This window comes from Entelurus aequoreus, linkage group LG01 (assembly GCF_033978785.1).
Source record: "Entelurus aequoreus isolate RoL-2023_Sb linkage group LG01, RoL_Eaeq_v1.1, whole genome shotgun sequence".
NCBI lineage: Eukaryota > Metazoa > Chordata > Actinopteri > Syngnathiformes > Syngnathidae > Entelurus > Entelurus aequoreus.
The window spans coordinates 102048593-102069409 of record NC_084731.1 but is presented as its reverse complement, the minus strand read 5'-3'; the positions used below and the strand labels follow the sequence as shown (position 1 = coordinate 102069409).

General features: G+C 41.0%; 1 protein-coding gene across 2 annotated transcripts in view; it reads left to right on the top strand.

The window, feature by feature from the left end:
• The window catches only part of LOC133660715 (lysine-specific demethylase 5B-B-like), a 72742-nt gene that overhangs the window by 10896 nt on the left and 41029 nt on the right, over positions 1-20817 (top strand). Inside the window, exons 2-12 of one of the 2 annotated variants that reach the window (XM_062064299.1) lie at positions 1210-1287; positions 5419-5541; positions 5622-5792; positions 9852-9977; positions 10058-10151; positions 10226-10323; positions 12396-12572; positions 12699-12818; positions 16089-16247; positions 16310-16491; positions 16609-16771. In XM_062064299.1, the coding sequence (XP_061920283.1) occupies positions 1210-1287; positions 5419-5541; positions 5622-5792; positions 9852-9977; positions 10058-10151; positions 10226-10323; positions 12396-12572; positions 12699-12818; positions 16089-16247; positions 16310-16491; positions 16609-16771 (1491 nt within the window). The remainder of the gene's footprint in view (positions 1-1209; positions 1288-5418; positions 5542-5621; positions 5793-9851; positions 9978-10057; positions 10152-10225; positions 10324-12395; positions 12573-12698; positions 12819-16088; positions 16248-16309; positions 16492-16608; positions 16772-20817) is intronic. The other variant, XM_062064305.1, reaches the window with a different exon arrangement.

Genomic DNA, 20817 nt, shown 5'->3' with positions numbered 1-20817 from the left:
ACACACACATACACACACCCTCGCAGACAATGGCGTAGAGCAGTGGTCCCCAACCACCGGGCCGCGGCCTGGTACCTGTCCGTGGATTGATTGGAAGAATTTAATATTTTTTTATTTTTAATATTTTTTAATTTTTTATTAAATCAACTTAAAAAACACAAGATACACTTACAATTAGTGCACCAACCCAAAAAACATCCCTCCCCCATTTACACTCATTCACACAAAAGGGTTGTTTCTTTCTGTTATTAATATTTCTGGTTCCTACATTATATATCAATATAGATCAATGCAGTCTGCAGGGATACAGTCCGTAAGCACACATGATTGTATTTTTTTATGACAAAAACCAAAAAACCTACCTTTCTTGAGACATCAACAAAAAAAAAAGTACCTTCCATATGAGGACCGGTGAACAAGTTAGGACCGAAATCATGGTCCCAATACGGAAAACCATTGCATCTAATAGAGAATGTCTCATTTGGACCCCTGGTGGTGAAATCTATCTAAATTAGGGTGGTCCCAAAAAGGAGGGATTTTTCAAATTGACTGTCTTGTTTTTAAAAGTGCCCCCCCCCCTCTGGTCGACATATGAAATAACAAGTGAGTGTAAAAATTTGAAGTGCTCCCACTCTGGCCAACATATGTAAAAAGTGTGTAAGAAAATGAAATGCACCCCCTTTAGCCAAAATTAATAAAACAATATGTATTTAGAGACATACTGTAATAACTTGAAGTAAATAATGAAGATTAAAAACCAATTACAAACAAACATTAAAATAATTAACTATAAGCTTACCTTTTTTATATGTAGGCATTTTTCGGAGGTCTCAAGAAGGTAAGAAATACATAAGTGTGTGTGGGCACATGTAGCATGTTCATGTCAGTTTATTTTTCTGAGTGTCTCATTGCCAACAATAGATTGATGCAGTCTAGATTGATGCAGTCTTGCAGGAAGTTGTGTGGTGTGTTGCAGTCTGGTATGTCACGGCGTAGTAACAGTCACACTTCTGTAAGGCCCACAATTACTCATTTCGCGAGTAGTATATAGATGTACACACTGGCATAATTTGAATTGTTTAGTAAAGCTTTGTAAATATAACAGTATTATCACACAAGCTCATTGTTACACATGAACTCTATTGAAATGCAAAAAGATGAAATGTGTGTTTTGTGTGTGCCATTCATTGTTTGTTTTTTTGTCAACAGGAATGGCAACCTCCATTTGCTTGTGATGTTGACCGATTGAAGTTCACACCGCGCATTCAAAGGCTCAATGAGTTGGAGGTACGTGGATTCACATGAAAGGGGAACTGCACTTTTTGGGGGGAATTTTGTCTACAATTCACAATCTTTATGAAAGAAAAGAACACGTTTCTCTTTTTTTAATGCATTCTAACTTGTAAAAAAAATCATCTTACAATGGAGTAGATGGGAGCTCCTCTATTCCGCTCACAAAGCCCTCTAAATAACCGTCCAAAATGCGCCAACAATACTTCATTTACATTTAATGACTTGAATATTAACCCACCGTGGGCAGCACGGTGGCACAGGGGTTAGTGCATATGCCTCACAATACGAAGGTCCTCAGTAGTCCTGAGTTCAATCCCGGGCTCGGGATCTTTCTGTGTGGAGTTTACATGTTCTCCCCGTGACTGCGTGGGTTCCCTCCGGGTACTCCGGCTTCCTCCCACCTCCAAAGACATGCACCTGGGGATAGGTTGATTGGCAACACTAAATGGTCCCTAGTGTGTGAATGTGAGTGTGAATGTTGTCTGTCTATCTGTGTTGGCCCTGTGATGAAGTGGCGACTTGTCCAGGGTGTACTCCGCCTTCCGCCCGAATGCAGCTGAGATAGGCTCCAGCACCCCCCGCGACCCCAAAAGGGACAAGCGGTAGAAAATGGATGGATTGTTGGAATATTAACCCAGTATTAACGATATTGTTATTATAGGCACTAACATTAACAGGGTATCTGCGGGGTCTTAAAAAGTCTAAAAAAGTCTTGAATCCAATAATTTGAATTTAAGACCTTAAAATGTCTAAAATTCTCCTAAAATCTGATAAAAGGTCTTAAATATAATTTTGAAAGGTCTTAAAAATCTATTGCCATTACTTTTATTTTAAAACATGCATAGACTTCAGTCTCTCTTTGAAATGTTTAGATTTTTGAGGACGCTATAACGTAATACACGGCGGAATTAACTGTGCTGCCCGGTCAGAAGTTTATAGTTTGGCAATTTGTTTTATTCTGACTTCCAAACAAATGTTTGGTTCACAACAGAGCGGTACCTGGTGATTTTAGTTCATTTAAGCGTTTTGTATTCCAATGTGAAAGAGCTGTGAATAAATACATACACTTTGCAAGTAATTCTGGGCCTCCAATTTTCCTTCAAGATTTTTGTACTTTTTTGCCCGTATTGATGTGAAATGGGTCTTAAACTGTATTCATTATCGTCATCATCATGGCGTCGATGAAGGCTGCCTCGGTGCTCTCGTGCGCTCTGTTTTGTTTGTTTTTGTGCGTAAATTGTGTGTCCGCGTGCTCTTACACCCACGAAGAGCTACTGAACATCAGATCCATCATCCCTACGGACTTATTACCGGTCATCTTAGCGTCAGCTGCGGATTTGGTCTATTCTGTGATCAAAAGAGGGAGACCGCACCGAAGAGGGAAGCGAGCGGGCGCCCTTGTCCGTCTCCGCGGACGGGGATTACGCACGCCTCTACCAGGCATCTTTCTCTCCAACGTCCGCTCACTTGCCAACAAGATAGATGAGCTAGCGTTGCTGATGAGAAGAAGCAAGGACTTTTCCTCATCTTGTGTTTTGTGCTTCACGGAGACGTGGCTGAGCGCAAGTGTCCCGGACAGCGCGGTTCAACTGGAGGGCTTTAATCTTCTCCGCGCGGACCGAGACGCGGGGCTCTCCGGCAAAAAAAGAGGGGGAGGAGTCTGCTTCTTCATCAACAACAGCTGGTGTACAAAAGTGACGATGTCCAAACACTGCTCTCCTTCTCTGGAATATATTTTCATTCACTGTAAGCCCTTTTACTCACCGCGTGAGATCATTTCATTCATACTGGTGGCTGTTTACATCCCACCCGGCGCGGACGTGCGTGACGCTCAGCGCACGCTTGCAGGCCAGGTCTTACATGTGGAATGGTCTTTTCCGGACTCTCTTGTTATCGTGCTTGGTGACTTTAACAAGGGAAATTTGAGCCAGGAATTACCCAAGTATAGGCAGTTTATTAAATGCCCGACCAGAGAGGAGAACACTTTGGATCACTGTTACACTACAATAAGCAAGGCTTTTCATGCAGTCACGCGCGCTGCTCTTGGACTATCAGATCACGTGATGGTGCACTTAATCCCTTCATACAGACAGAGACTGAAACTAGCTAACCCTGTTATGAGGACCATTAAGTGTTTCAACGCCGAGGCTGTGGAGGAGCTGCGTGCATGTTGGGAGACGACAGACTGGGAGGCAATTGGAGCGGCCACGGACAATCTGGACAAGTATACGGACACTGTGACCTCATACATACAGTTCAATGAGGCGCGCATCATTCCAACGCGCACCAGGGCTTGTTATAACAACGACAAGCCCTGGTTCACACCCAAGCTCCGACAGCTGCGCAAGAAGAAGGAGGCTGCGTGGAGAAGCGGGGACCGGAGTACCTACAGAGAAGCGAAGTACCACTTCAACAGGGAAGTGGAGAAAGCTAAATCTGTGTACTCTAACCGTCTACAGGAACAGTTCCGCTCCAATGATTCTGCGGCCGTTTGGAGAGGGCTAAGGGCCCTTATGAACTATAAGCCCAAAAACCCCCAGGCCCTGAATGACTGGACTCTCGCTCAGGGCCTCAACACACATTACTGTCGTCATGAACGGCCTTCAGCTCATCAAAGCTCTGCTCCCACCAACGGCAGCACTTCATTAAAGGATTTAAAGGACTCCAAGGACATCACAGGACTCCAACAACATCATAGGACTTTAAAGGCCCTCTCCATCCGAGAAGAGGATGTACGCCGGCAGTTCTTGAAGCTGAACACGCGGAAGGCCCCTGGGCCGGATGGTGTCTCCCCCTCCACTCTCAGACACTGCGCGGATCAGCTGGCTCCTGTCTTCACTGACATTTTTAACACCTCTCTGGAGCTATGCCGCGTGCCGTCCTGCTTTAAGACCTCCACCATTGTCCCTGTCCCCAAGAAAGCACGGATCACAGGACTTAATGACTACAGGCCGGTTGCGCTGACGTCTGTGGTCATGAAGTCCTTTGAGCGCTTGGTTCTGCCCCACCTCAAGGACATCACCGCCCCCCTCCTGGACCAACTGCAGTTCGCCTACAGAGCCAACAGGTCTGTGGATGATGCAGTGAACCTGGCCCTCCACTTCATCCTGGAGCATCTGGACTCCCCAGGAACCTACGCTAGCATCCTGTTTGTGGACTTCAGCTCTGCCTTCAACACCATCCTCCCTGGACTGCTACGAGACAAGCTCTACCAGCTCAGCGTGCCCGACTCCCTCTGCAGTTGGATCAATGACTTCCTGACAGACCGAAGACAGCATGTGCGGCTGGGGAAGATTGTCTCGGACAGTCGAACCACGAACACTGGTACATTACATATATACTTACAGGATGATGAAAATATGTAAATATTACATGTTATTATGAATTTTACTACATTACATATATACTTACATCATGTATATATTACATATGAATGTCACTACATTACATATATACTTACATCATGTATATATTACATGTTATTATGAATGTTACTACATTACATGTACCGTATACTTACAGTATGATGAAAATATGTAAATATTACATGTTATTATGAATCTTACTACATTACATATATACTTACAGTGTGATGAAAATATGTAAATATTACATGCTATTATGAATACTACATTACATATATACTTACAGCATATGTAAATATTACATGTTATGAATGTTACTACATTACATATATACTTACATCATGTATATATGACATGTTATTATGAATGTTACAACACTAAATATATACTTACATCATGTATGTATTACATGTTATTATGAATGTTACTACATTACATGTATACTTACAGTATGATGAAAATATGTAAAGATTACATGTTATTATGAATGTTACTACATTACATAACATTACATCATGTAGCTAAAACCTTGATGGAGGCTTTTGGGATGTTTTTAAAGGCTTTATTGTCAGAATATTGTAAGCATACTTTTGTTCGCATTATTTACGAGTTAGAATGTCTAAAAAAAGTGTTCTTGTCTTGCATGAGGATTGTGAATGATAAGCAACATTTCAAAAAAGTGCAGTTCCCCTTTAAGTGTGTGCACTACTTGCAATTCACACGTGCTGAAATATGCCTGATTGTAATTGTCACGTTTTAGGCTCAGACCAGAGTGAAACTGAACTTCCTGGATCAAATAGCAAAGTTTTGGGAGCTTCAAGGCTGCACCCTGAAAATTCCCCATGTGGAAAGAAAGATTCTAGATCTGTACCAGCTCAACAAGGTGCCTGCAAATTCTGTCACGGTGTTTTTCTGCACATGAAGGTAACGTCATTTAAAAAAAATTATTGATCTGTCCTTCAGCTGGTGAATGAGGAGGGAGGCTTCGATGCCGTGTGCCGAGACCGCCGCTGGACTAAAATCTCCATCAAGATGGGCTTTGCGTCAGGCAAGGCAGTCGGCTCACACCTGCGGGCCCACTATGAGCGGATCCTCTATCCTTACAACCTGTTCCAGACTGGAGACAATCTGCCAGTACGTTTCATAACAAGTCTTTACGCCACCAAGGTTGTTTTCGTATTTTGCTAGTCTGATATCAGGGAGTCAGTCGTGTTTGGCCTTGTGAGCTTCATTTTCTATGCGACTGTCTTGGCATCACAGATTTACTGGCACTATCTATCTCCAGTAGGTCAAACACCCACTGAGAGATTTATTATTGAGTGTTTCACACAGATACTCTTCAACAAATGGCAGCCGCTATTATACACAATGCTTGACACTTTATAGCGGTACACCAATCCAATAACAGCCAACACCAAAATATTTTTTTATTTTACATACCGTATTTTTCTGACTGTAAAGCGCACTTAAAATCCTTTCATTTTCTTAAAACTCGACAGTGCGCCTTATAACCTGGTGCGCCGAATGTACGGAATAATTTTGGTTGTGCTTACCGACCTCAAAGCTATTTTATTTGGTACATGTTGAAATGATAAGTGTGAGTAGTAGATGGCAGTCACACATAAGAGGTACGTGTAGACTTCAATATGATGGCAGTCACACGTAAGAGATACGTGTAGACTGCAATATGACTCAAGTAAACAACACCAACATTTTACATGTTCCATTTAAAATATAGAACATTACACATGGCGCTCAAAATCTATCAAATGTTTTAGTACGACTTTGGTAAGCTATGAAGCAGCACCGATTGAAGGATTGTACTGTGCTTCATCATAGGAGTATTATTATGGTGTGTGTATAAGGTAAGACATATTAGCTGCCTTTTTGTTTCACAATATTATGCAAAACCAACTTTGCTTACCTTCTGGTACCTGCTGATCTGTATTAGGGATCTGCATAAGTCCTGAAATTTTTATGAGTCCGCCTTTGTAGTCCGTGTGACGCCGTAGTCGATAAGCTTCTTCTTTTTCTCTATCTTCTTGTTATGGCACATGTATCCTTCGCTGTTGCCATTTGTAATATAAAGTAGTGTAAAGTTCTTACTTACTGTATATCTGTCAATAAACTCGCCATGAAAGCGCTAAAACATACCGGTGTAGTGAGTTTACATTATTCACCCAAGGAACTTTTAACTATTAGAGAGTTCCGGTCGGACGGTTTTTCACGGGACACATTTCCGGTGTTGTTGTTGCACTGGTGAACCACGGATGAGGAGGTGCTGCTCCGTTATTGATTGAAGTAAAGTCTGAATGTCATTGAAACAGTTAGCTCCATCTTTTGACACTTCTTCCACTCCCATCCTTGCACGCTACACCGCTACAACAAAGATGACGGAGAAAATATGCTGTCGAAGCCACGTAAATAAGACCGCCCACAAAACGTCGCATCCTGAAGCGACTGTCAGTAAGCAACTTGAAGATGATCTGTAAAACATAATCTATGCAACATTTTGACCAAAGAACCACCATTACATGTTATGTAGACCACAAGGAAGTATTTTACATTTACAAAAACAAAAATATGACCCCTTTAATGCGCCCTATAATCTGGTGCGTCTTTTGTATGAAAATAGACCTGACTAGACCTGCTCATCGGCAGTGGCCTCATAACCCGGTGCGCCCTATGGTCCGGAAAATACGGTTTATATTTCTTTAACGATATGTTGATCACTGTTGTTTGCTGTGGTATGCAGCTGCTCTGCATCAAATGTAGTGATATGCCTAGGGAACATTTTCACACACTAAAAGAGTAACCCATTTAAAATGGATTTAAGATGAAAATATAGTCGAAGTAAACCTCTAAGGTAGGGATATTCAACTAAAGTGTTTAGGGGGCCACATTTCTAGAATGCTAAAGACCAGGGGCTTGACTTCCCCCGTCACTATTAAACTTATGTGTATGTTCCAGGCATGTGAAAGTTTTAAACATTCATTACCGCCTCAAAATATAAATGTTGCGGGTTTTTTTAATGAAATATTGTAGTGTGTAAGGATGAAAGGAAGAGTGTCAAAAGATGGAGCTATCTTTGTTTTCTTATCAGCAATAGAGGAGTAACTAAGCATTTGTGTCTTCTCAGTGCAACACAAAACACCAGAAATGGGTCCTGTGAAAACCTGTCTGACCGTAACTCTAACAATAACAAAAGTTCTGTGGGCGAATTAACTCCCACTCTAACAATAACAAAAATTCCGTGGGCGAATTATGTAAACTCACAACAATATCAAAAAAATTGGATTTGAAACAAAATTAGTTGAACGCTGGCCTCAGCCGTAGGTACTCGTAGTTCCTCTGGCCTTAACGCCGCACTGAGTTTTAGGACCTGAAACAAGTTCGCTATTTAGCATAGTTAGCATAATCTAGCATCATCATTTGACATTATATTTTCAATGATAATAATGTTAGTAAATTACAACAAAAAAAGACATTAAATTGGACATGTAATTGTAAAAAAAAACAAAAAACTAAAAGAGGTTGGTAGATAAGAATTAATGCAAAGATAAATATATAATGTAGAAATGCACCCAAGTGCAGGAAAGGTGTTCATTTTCAACATTTCCTTCCGGGGCCTGTGTGGCAGCACTTTGTGCCAATGGAAAGTTTCCTCTTTGTTTATTTATTATTTATCAGTTTTCTTCTTTTTTTCTCAAAGAGTGCTCACATGCCTGACATTCTGTATAACCAGCGTCCTCTACAGTAGATGTTTGATTTAGGTCTATTTTGTTATAGGAGCGCACTGCTGTTTTTAAGACCTTCTACAAAAAAAAGTTAGTCAAACTTTTGAAAAGCACTGTAGTATTTTTAAGAATTCGATGCAACAATGTGAGTCTCTCACAGGTTTTTTGAACCGAACTCTTGGGCAGGTAAATAGCCCAAATGTTGAAAAAGAAAGGACCTACAAAACCCAAAACCACTGAAGTTGGCACGTTGTGTAAATGGTAAATAAAAACAGAATACAATGATTTGCAAATCCTTTTCAACTCATATTCAATTGAATACACTGCGTACAAGATATTTAATGTTCGAACTGAGAAACTTACGTTTTTTTTGCAAATAATCATTAACTTAGAATTTAATGGCAGCAACGCATTGCAAAAAAGTTGTCACGGGCATTTTTACCACTGTGTTACGTGGCCTTTCCTTTTAACAACACTCAGTAAATATTTGAGAACTGAGGAGACACATTTTTGAAGCTTTTCAGGTGGAATTATTTCCCATTCTTGCTTGATGTACAGCTTAAGTTTTTCAACAGTCCGGGGTCTCTGTTGTGGTATTTTAGGCTTCATATTGCGCCGCACACTTTCAATGGGAGACAGGTCTGGACTACAGGCAGGCCAGTCTAGTACCCGCACTCTTTTACTACGAAGCCACGCTGTTGTAACACGTGCAGAATGTAGCTAGACATTGTATTGCTGAAATAAGCAGGGGAGTCCATGAAAAAGACCTTCCTTGGATGGCAACATATGTTGCTCCAAAACCTGTTTGTACCTTTCAGCATTAATGGTGCCTTCACAGGTGTGTAAGTTACCCATGCCTTGGGCACTAATACACTCCCATACCATCACAGATGCTGGCTTTTCAACTTTGCGCCTGGAACAATCTGGATGGTTATTTTCCTCTTTGTTCCGGATGACACAACGTCCACAGTTTCCAAAAACAATTTGAAATGTGGACTCGTCAGACCACAGAACACTTTTCCACTTTGCATCAGTCCATCTTAGATGAGCTCGGGCCCAGATTCCGAAGTAACCAGACTTTAGCAACACCTTATTTACATAAATCTTATTATGAAAACAAAGTGTGCCAAAAAAGAGAGAAGTGCCTTGAGGAACGCCTCAGTTATGTAAATCACAAGTTAGGACCCCAGCTCGCAAGGTTCAAATGTCAATGCGAGGATCTGCCAAAGTGTTTAGTGGTCCAAGCCCCTCTATAGAACAGGAGCACTCTAGGTTTGTAGGAAAAATGTTTTGAACTGAACTTGGGGCCTAGCATGGTGTCATTCCTGAGCCCGGCAGTTGAATAGCCTTGTTTTAAAGGCTTCTGTGTTTTTATAAGTCTGTCCACACCATATTGTCAAGATGTGACGTGTAGAAAACTAAAGTTGTCATCCCATGGTCCTCATTTGCTTTCCAGAGAGCCACCTTGACCAACGACACTAAAGACAAGGAGTACACCCCACATGACCTGCCGCAGCGCCAGTCCGTGCAGCCCCAGGAGATCTGCAGCATAGCTCGCCGTGCAAAACGGATGCGATCTGAAGTGAGTGTGGTCTGCCCACTTCTGTTTTAAGTTTCCTCTTCATGTAACGTCCCCCTTCCCCCATCTCGACACTTTTACAGAGAGGCTGTGGTAAAAGTGAACTCAGGGAAGTTTGTGAGAATCGCCCCAATCTCAGGAGGAGAATGGGAACGTATGTTGCCAAGCCAGAGCCTGGTAAGAATGAAGACTCTTGAAAGGTTTTTGATGAGTAAGTCATGTTCAAAGCCTGGTTTGTGCGTGTGTTTTAGTGAGAATGGCCGTGAAAGAGGAGCTGGTTGAACATAAAGTTGCTGTAATTTGTGAAGAAAGTGTGTTACATACCACAAACGATGGTACAACAAGTAAAGTGAGTACACCACGGCATACCCTATTTTTCCGGACTATGGAGCGCACCGGTATTTCAGCCATACTTGACAAGTTTTGGAAGAAATACATATTTTTACATATATTAGCCGCACTGGATGATAAGCTGCTATGCTATGAATATTTAGTAAATGTTCATTTACATACATTAATTGTTTGCAAACAGTGGCTGTAACAAGGCAGTAAAACGGATGATCAAAAAAAACAGAAGTCATCATCATGGACCCACTAGTTGTGAAAGCTATCTCTTTAGTCAGCTAAACAAACTTAATAACTCCACGGTGACGTTTTGGTGAATTTACGGAGGAATTTGTGAAACTGAAACAATACAAAAAGAATGCCATTGTAAGTTAATAATGCTAACACAGATACTCGTAAACCTGTTAGCATATTAGCTAATACTAACGACGCTAATTCAATGACATTACAATAGCACGTACAAATCAGTGGCGTGCAGTCACTAGAGGCAGGGGAGGCACGGCCTCACCTGCCATCATGGAAAGAAAAAAAAAAAGTAAAAAGAAAAAAAAATAATTAAATTGTTATATGTATCCAGTGATTATACTAAAGTTATTTTCCATTTAACTTCACCAGTTTTAGATTATTTTTATTTTTATTTTCACATTTGCCGTTCAAATACTGAGAAGAGACGGTGCGGTGATCAGCAGCCAGTTGAGGCACGTCACTGATTTGTGCCTCAACATGGATTGTGCGCAATGACTCGGCTAACTGCTGGCCTGCTGTGCAGTGAGACCGTATTGCTATATGAATTATATTATACATTTCCATAGTTTAGTTAGCTGAGGTATATAATGTACAGTGTATTTTGTCAACAACTGTATGTGTGTAAAGTATTTCTTGTGCTGAGCGATCATAAAGCTGGAGGCTCGTCTCATAACCCCGCCTCCTGGTGCCAAGCACCTCCGCCGCAGAATGCACCACCCGACGGGAGCGCCACACCAACCAAAGCCCACACCCAAACCCTCCACGTGCAAGACCGAATCCACCCAAAAAAAGTCACTTAACAAGAAGCCAAAAAGTGCAAAAACAACAATGCTCACGCGGCGCGCCGGAGGAGCCGTGAACAGGGACACAACATTAGGTACACCTGCAGACTGCAGCGCGGATTTCATATTTCATTCATTCACAACTCTTCCAACACGAACACCACTGTTCCCGCACTTATAAGTAAAGGTAAGACCATAATAACGTTTTTTTTATTAAATGTGCTTTTTTGTGTGCTACAGTTTGTAAGTGTAAAGTTAAAGTTAAGTATACCAATGATTGTCACACACACACTGGGTGTGGTGAAATTTGTCCTCTGCATTCGACCCATCCCCTTGTTCACCCCCTGGGAGGTGAGGGGAGCAGTGGGCAGCAGCGGCGCCATGCCGGGGAATAATTCTTCATGATTTAATTCCAACCCTTGATGCTGAGTGCTAAGCAGGGAAGAAAGCTGGTATGAGCTTTTAAACATAACCCGTTAACTGCTGCCAATCAAATGGTGAATAAGATACTCTTTAGGGTTCATATGTTTGTAAATCTGACTGTGATGAAGTCAGTGCCTCACCTGACATGAACCTCACCGCACGCCACTGGTACAAATATACATGAAGTTACTCCTATAGACATCAAACATGGTACAGTTTACTAGGTAAGACTTGTTTTAATTATATTGTCAAACTTACAAACGTTACTTGGAATGATAAATGTAGAAATGCTATGGACGAATAATAGACAAGGCTGGTGTTACTTTCAGAAAAAAAGGCACAAAATAGGAAGGACAATTTCAACCCGCAGCACCTGCAGTGATCAAACTTGTCCAAAAGATGGCACCAGAGCAATAACAACAACACCTTTTCAGTGTCTCTGTGTTGAAAATTATTTGTTGAATACAAAATATTGTAGCCGTTAGCAAAGAAAAATCCATACATTTGCCACGTTATTTAATAAGCTGCGGGGTTCAAAGCGTGGGGAAAAAGTGGTGGCTTATAGTCTGGAAAATACAGTATATGCATACTGCAGTTAAGTCATGATGTTTTTTTTTGTTTAAAGACTTGTTTGTTTACGCAGGTGGAGCAGTACATGTGCCTGGTGTGCGCCACAGGAAGTGATGAGGACCGCCTGTTGCTGTGTGATGGCTGCGATGACAGCTACCACATCTTCTGTCTCATACCCCCCTTACACGAGGTTCCCAAAGGAGACTGGAGATGCCCCAAGTGCCTGGCGCAGGTGAACGCTCCCTTCTTCACCCTGAGGGAGTCAAACCCTAATAAGCAACCTGTGCTGTGACCAAATGACAGCACAAAGCACCATTTCAACGTGCTTGGATTTAACGCAATATGTTTGTGTCGGCAGGAATGTGGCAAACCTCAGGTGGCGTTTGGCTTTGAGCAGGCCAGCAGGAGCTACACCCTGCAAGCCTTTGGAGACATGGCCGATTCCTTCAAATCTGATTATTTCAACATGCCAGTTCATGTGAGTGTGGAAACCTTGTTGACACGGTTTTGTCTACATGTTTGCAGACTTCTCAGATTTTTTTTTGGATAAATTGTAACAAACTGGTAGAGCGGAGTTCCATTGGACAAAGGAGAACCTCAGTCTTTTCTGTTTTTTAAATAATGACACATGCTCACAAGGTTCTCAGTCATTCACAGTGAATGTTGGACTTGAATACCGTATTTATTTGGACCACCGATGACTATTTTCATCTAAAAGGCGCACCGGATTATAAAGTGCATTAAAATCGTCATATCAGGATTATTTTCTACATGTAAACACTTCCTTGTGGTCTACTAGGGTTGTATGGTATACCGGTACTAGTATAGTACTGCAAACTAATGAATCGTATTCGGTACTATACCACCTCTAAAAAGTACCCCCCGCCCCCCTTTTTTTAAACGAGCATGACCGCGTGTCGTCACGTCATGACATTGCTGGTTTTACGAGCAGAGGAGCATGTTCGGCAGCGCGCACACACGGAGTACTTACAAGCAGACACTGTGTGTATACAGAAAAGGGAGAATGGACGCATTTTGGTCTAAAAAGAAAAAGATAAAGGTGAAGTTATAACACTGAAACACCCTCAGGAAGAGGTGCTTTAAGACATGGCCAGCAACCCCCCGCGACTCCGAAAGGGACAAGCGGTAGAAAATGGATGGATGGATGAATGGATAGCTAGCTAGCGGCTAACGTCCAGCCGCAGTCGGCAGTGTTTTAGCTACTTCTAAATCACTAATCTTCGCCTCCATGGCAACAAATAAAGTAAGTTTCTTACAAGTACTATTATCACTGCAGGACGAGAAATAGCTAAACATGCTTCACTACACAACCTAGCAGGATACAATCGCTCACCGGCGTCACAATGTAAACAAACGCCATGGGTTGATCTACACCTGACATCCACTGTAATGATAACAAGTACAAGAACGTATCTAGTTGATACTACTATGATTACATCGATATTTTTTCAGCATCACAAAATCTTTTTTCGTTTAAAAAAAAAATCATATTATATTTATAAACTCAGGAAATACGTCCCTGGAGACATGAGGACTTAAATTATGACCTTTGTATGATCCTCTAACTATTCGGTATCAGATCAATACCTAAATTTGTGGTATTACCCAAAACTAATGTCAAGTATCAAACGAGAAGAATAAGTGATTATTACATTTTAACAGAAGTGTAGATAGAACATGTTGAAACAGAAAATAAGCAGATATTAACAGTAAATTAGCAAGTAGATTAATAATCAATTTTTACAGCTAGTCCTTCATAATGTTGACAAAATAATAGAATATAAATGACACAATATGCTACTGCATATGTCAGCAGACTAATTAGGAGCCTTTGTTTACTTACTACTAAATGACAAGTTGTCTAGAATGTTCACTATTTTGTTTAAGGACAACATTTCAATAATAAACACATGTTTAATGTACCCTAAGATTTTTTGTTAAAAGCCAATAATGCAATTTTTTGTGGTCCTCTTTATTTAAACCGGTACCAAAATAGTGGTATCGGGACAACCCAATGGTCTACATAACTTGTCATGGTTGCATAGATGATGTTTTACAAACCATCTTCAAGATGCTTTCTGACCGTATTCTTTTTGTGTCCGCTTTTATTTACGTGCCTCCACGCCTCCACTTTGACGGTGTCTCCTCCCCTCCTAGTTTTTAGCGCTTCCATAGCGAGTCTACTGATATAAGTTAAAACTGTACACTACTTTTGCATCAGAAATGGCAAGAGCGCAGGATGCCAAATACACATCAGCACGTACCAGAAGGTAAGAACAGTTGGTTTTGTATAATAATGCAAAACAAACCACCAGATAATGACCCCTAATAGGTGCCATTTTGGGGTCCTTATACACACACCATAATAATACTCGTATGTTGAAGCACAGTAAAATCCATCAAGCGGTGCGGCTTCCTAGCTTACCAAAGTCGCACTAAAACATTTTGACAGATTTTTGAGCGCCGTGTGTAATGTTCTATATTCTCAATGAAACATCAAAGTTTTGGTGTTGCTTGCTTATGGGTGCTTGCTAACGTCTATTTTTGAACAGGCGTCGACCTGCAGTCCACACGTATCTCTTATGTGTGACTGCCATCTACTGGTCACACTTATCATTACACCATATACCAAATAAAATTGCTTCCAGGTCGGTAAGCACAACCAGGATTAATATGTACGTTAGGCGCACCGCGTTATAAGGCGCACTGTCCATTTTTGGAGCAGATTTGAAGTATGTTGAAGCACAGTACGTCTGACTATGGTAGCCGTAATGCTCCGACAATCCAAGCGGTGTGGCTTCGCAGCTTACCAAAGTCTCACTAAAACATTTTGACAGATTTTTTAGCGCTGTGTGTAATGTTCTATATTCTCAATGAAACATCAAAGTTTTGGTGTTTTTTGCTTACGGGTGCTTGCTAACGTCTATTATTGAACAGGCGTCAACCTGCAGTCTCAGCATAGCTCTTGTGTGACTGCCATCTACTGGTCACACTTATCATTACACCATGTACCAAATAAAATAGCTTTGAGGTCGGTAAGCACAACCAGAATTAATAATGCACACCGTGTTATAAGAAGGATTTTAAGTGTCTGAAAAATATGGTAATATTATAACTTATGAGGATGACAGCTGATGTTTTTCAAACAAAAAATGTATTTGAATCATTTAAATAAGTTTATCAGTGATAGTGGAAGAATTTATTTGGATTAACTTTGGCAGTTACGATCATACCTGTCAGCCGTCCCGTTTTTATCTTTACTTCCCGGCGACCTCCCAGTCCTGTTTTATTTTTTTCCGTGGATTTTGCTCTCCATAAAAAAAATCCTCACCCGTACCGCCGCTACTACAACGCTCTGGTTGGTTTGACTCAAGCCTGGGCAACACAGAACTTAAATTGAACTTAAAGAGCACACATCTGGTCACACTTCCTCATAGTTTCTGTTAAATCTTGAAAAAGGTCACTGTGAAAAGAGCCAGAGTTGTTTTTATTTTCATTCACACAATTGAACAGGATTTTTTATTAGCGTCAACAGCAGGTGATGACACTGTGGTTATAACATACATCAAGTATTCTCATACTTAGGTTGAGTTGATGGTACATACGGTTATTTCCCACAGCTTAAAGATGACTTCCTGTTTAGTTCTCCTGATATTAAGAACTGTGTGAGAGATAGATATAAAAGATCCAAGAGTCTGAGTACTCTTGATTTCTGAACCTGTTCCAGATGGTTCCGACTGAGCTGGTAGAGAAGGAGTTTTGGCGTCTGGTCAGCACCATCGAAGAGGACGTGACCGTAGAATATGGAGCGGACATCGCCTCGAAGGAGTTCGGGAGTGGTTTCCCAGTGAAGAACAGCCATTTTGAAGTGTCTCCAGAGGACGAGGTACGTTGGCGATGTCACAGTGTACATTTCAGAAATATACGACTCATGCTTGTGTTCTTCAGCATTACCTGAGAAGTGGCTGGAACCTGAACAACATGCCTGTGCTGGACTCCTCGGTGCTGACTCACATTACAGCTGACATCTGTGGGATGAAGTTACCCTGGCTCTACGTGGGCATGTGCTTCTCCTCCTTCTGCTGGCATATTGAGGATCACTGGAGCTACTCCATCAACTACCTGCACTGGTACACGCTCCTATTGTGTCTCGTGGTACTGATGACCCTGTGGACTTGGATACATTTGTAGCAGCGCTCGCAACACCGTGTCAGTAGAAATGTGTGGAATGATGTCTGACTGTGCAGGGGGGAGCCTAAGACCTGGTACGGCGCCCCTGGTTATGCTGCGGAGCACTTGGAGTCGGTCATGAAGAAACTAGCTACTGAGCTCTTTGAATCGCAGCCAGACCTCCTCCATCAGCTGGTGACCATCATGAATCCCAACACGCTGATGAACAACGGCGTTCCGGTAAAGAGCTCGGTGTTGCATCGAATATCTAAATTTGACCTCTCATCTCCCCCAGTGACCAGAAGATACAGTTGTGGTATTTGTTGCTACTGTTATCTACAGCAGGGGGGCATATTTAGAGAAACGAATGTGTCAGGGTATATATGTATGTATGTGTATATATATATATATATATATATATATATATATATATATATATATATATATATATATATATATATATATATATATATATATATATATATATATATATATATATATATATATATATATATATATATATATATATATATATATATATATATATATATATATATATATATATATATATATATATATATATATATATATATATATATGTATATATATATATATATATATGTATATGCTAGCAGAACCTGCAACCCTCAAGTTGCTGGCACGGCCGCTCTACCAACCGAGCTATACTGCCCCAACCAGCTACACAATGTAAACAAATGTCATGGGTGGACCTACACCTGACGTCCGCTGTAATGATACCAAGTACAAGAGTGTATCTAGTCGATACTATATATTTCAGCATCACAAAATCTTATTTTTTTAATTTTATATTATGTTTATAAAGTCAGGAAAAACGTCCCTGGACACATGAGGACTTTGACTATGACCAATGTATGATCCTGTAACTACTTGGTATCGGATTGATACCCAAATTTTTGGTATCATCCAAAACTAATGTAAAGTATCAAACAGAAGAATAAGTGATTACCGGTATTACATTTTAACAGAAGTGTAGATAGAAACAAAAAATAAGCAGATATTAACAGTAAATGAATAAGTAGATTAATAATACATTTTTACAGTTTGTCCTTCATAATGTTGACAAAATAATAGAATATAAATGACACAATATGTTACTGCATACGTCAGCAGACTAATTAGGAGTCTTTGTTTGCTTACTTACTACTAAAAGACAAGTTGTCTAGTATGTTCACTATTTTATTTAAGGACTAAATTGCAATAATAAACGTGTTTAATGTACCATTAGATTTTTTGTTCAAATAAAGCCAATAATGACATTATTTGTGGTCCTCTTTATTTATAAAAAAAAAGTATTGAAAAGTACAGAAAGGTATTGAAATGCATTTTGGTACCAGGACCTAAATATTGGTATCGGGAGAACACTAATACATACATACATAGATACATATGTACGCTATGAAAATCTGCTGTACAGTATGTATGCTTGGGTCCTATTTTTAGGAACACCAACACAAAACCTCACAATAATGTCTGATTGAAAGCTAAAAATGTTATGACAGACCGCTTTAAAAACGGAGTGGAATTAAAAAAAATTTTACTGAATGAGACACCCAGATTGTACATAAAAAGAAAGAATGTGGGATTTACAATATTAACTATGTAGGATAAAACACTGAATATTGACAACATATGGCGACTTGTCCAGGGTGTACCCCGCCTTCCGTCCAAATGCAGCTGAGATAGGCTCCAGCAACCCCAAAACGGACAAGCGGTAGAAAATGGATGGATGGATGAACGTCACACCCCCTCTCCATCCACATATTTTACATTTAAGCGAAAACGCAAAAACAATGCAACAAACACATCGAAATATGAATGCGAAAGGTAAAAATAAACCCACCTACAATATGAATGCAAAAGGTAAAAATAAACCCACCTACAATCTGATATATCTGATGTATCACTAAGCTTTAGAACTTTGTTGTAAAAATTTCCTTCCACGTCTGTCCCTGACACCCAGGCTGGCCGCTCTGGAAACACTCTGTGGAAACAAACCACGCCCACACTGATTGGTGCCTCGTCTGAGCTGCTGTGACTTAGATGACCAATCGTAACTAATTATATTACCATAGTAACTAATTATATTACCATAGTAACTAGTATATCATGCAAAGGCACAGATTTCAACCATTGAAATAATTTGTATAGTTCAAGATTTACGGTCATTTGAAAACATCACTGCACATCATAATGGCAGCTACACTTTCCATCTTAAATATGTAAAACAATTATTTGGGAATGTCCGGCGGGCCAGATTGAAAAGCTTAACGGGCCTTAATTTCCCCAGGTCTGATCTACAGGCATGCGATTTTTTCGTCTATAGTCAGAAATCTGTCTTTTTTATCTCTGTAAAAATATAAGGAAATATTTTCCGTTTTTTACAGACCTACAATGTGTGTTAAAATCTTGATCTGTCTCTTTGCCATACCTGCCAACAACTACAGTTTTCCCCTAATGAGTAAGTTTTTTTTATAATCCAGTGGTTAAAAACTACGGTTTTCCATTAAAAATAATTAACTTTCAAAATTGAAGCTACGTAGCGTAGCAACTCAATGGGCAGGGGACAACATCAATGATGATTGGTTGGTTTACATATAAGAACATCCATGATTGGTTGGTTAGTTTACTATGATGAGTCACGATTGGTTAAGATTAGGGAATAACATTACGGACAGGATAATCAGAGGCAAGATAGGGCGGGGTCATCGACCGTAGTGTAGTACCACCATAATGACAGCATTAGTACCATCATAATGACAGCATTAAAGTACAGTAGTGTAGTAGACCTAATTATTCATCAAGTACCACCATGATGACAACATTAAAATACAGTAGTTTAGTAGACCTAAGTATTCATCAAGTACCACCATAATGACCAACATTAGACTTAGACTTCCTTTTTATTGTCATTCAAATTTGAACTTTACAGTACAGATAAGAATACAATTTTGTTTCATTAGCTCATGGTAGTGCAGGATAAAAAAGCAATAAGCTGCATATATAAATAAATAAATAGGTTACTGTACAGATAAATATATTGCACTTTTTCATATGTATCCATGTTTATGGATGTATGTTATATTGTCATTTTTATTCCAGCGAGTTAATCAATTTTGGGGGGAGTAGAGGGGATAATTTTGATGTGTTCAAGAGTCTTACAGCCTGAGGGAAGAAGCTGTTACAGAACCTGGAAATTCTGCTTCGGAGGCTGCGGAACAACTTTCTAGAGTCCAGTGAAAACAGTCCTTGGTGGGGGTGGGAGGAGTCTTTGCAGATTTTCTTAGCCCTGGTCAGGCAGCGGCTTTTTGCGATCTCCTGGATAGGAGGAAGAGGAGTCCTGATGATCTTTTCCGCCGTCCTCACCACTCTCTGGAGAGACTTCCAGTCGGAGGCATTGCAGGCTCCAGTCCAGACAGAGATGCTGTTGGTCAGCAGGCTCTCTATAGTGCCTCTGTAGAATGTGGTGAGAATGTGGGGAGGGAGCTGTGCTGTTTTCATCCGACGCAAAAAGTGCATGCGCTGCTGAGCTCTTTTTAGAAGAGCTCCGGTGTGTAGGGACCAGGTTATATTGTCAGTTATCTGCACCCCCAGGAAGTTGGTGCTGCTTACTATCTCCACCGCTGTGCCGCTGATGTAGAGGGGAGCGTGGCTGGACTGGTGCTTCCTGAAGTCAACGATCTCCTTGGTCTTGTCGACATTCAGGACCAGGTTGTTGGTTCTGCACCAGTCAACCAGATGTTTCACCTCTTCCCTGTAGTCCACGTCGTTGTTGTCACGGATGAGGCCCACTACTGTCGTGTCGTCCGTATACTTCACAATGTGGTTAGTAGTGTACCTGGCGCAGCAGTCATGGGTCATCAACGTGAACAGCAGCGGACTCAGGACGCAGCCCTGGGGGAGCCGGTGCTCAGGGAGATGGCACTGGAGGTGTTGTTGCCCATTCTCACAGACTGGGGTCTGTCTGAGGAAGTCAAGCAGCCAGTTGCAAAGGGGGGTACTGAATCCAAGGGAGGCCAGTTTGCTCACCAAGTGCTGCGGGATGATGGTGTTGAATGCTGAGCTGAAGTCCAGAAACAAATTTTTCTTTTCTCCTCTGCTCCCCTCTCCCTTATGGAGGGGGAGGACACAGGTCCGGTGGCCACGGATGAAGTGCTGGCTGTCCAGAGTCAGGACCCGGGGTGTACCGCTAGCCTGTGCATCGGTTGGAGACATCTCTACGCTGCTGACCTGTCTCCGCTCGGGAT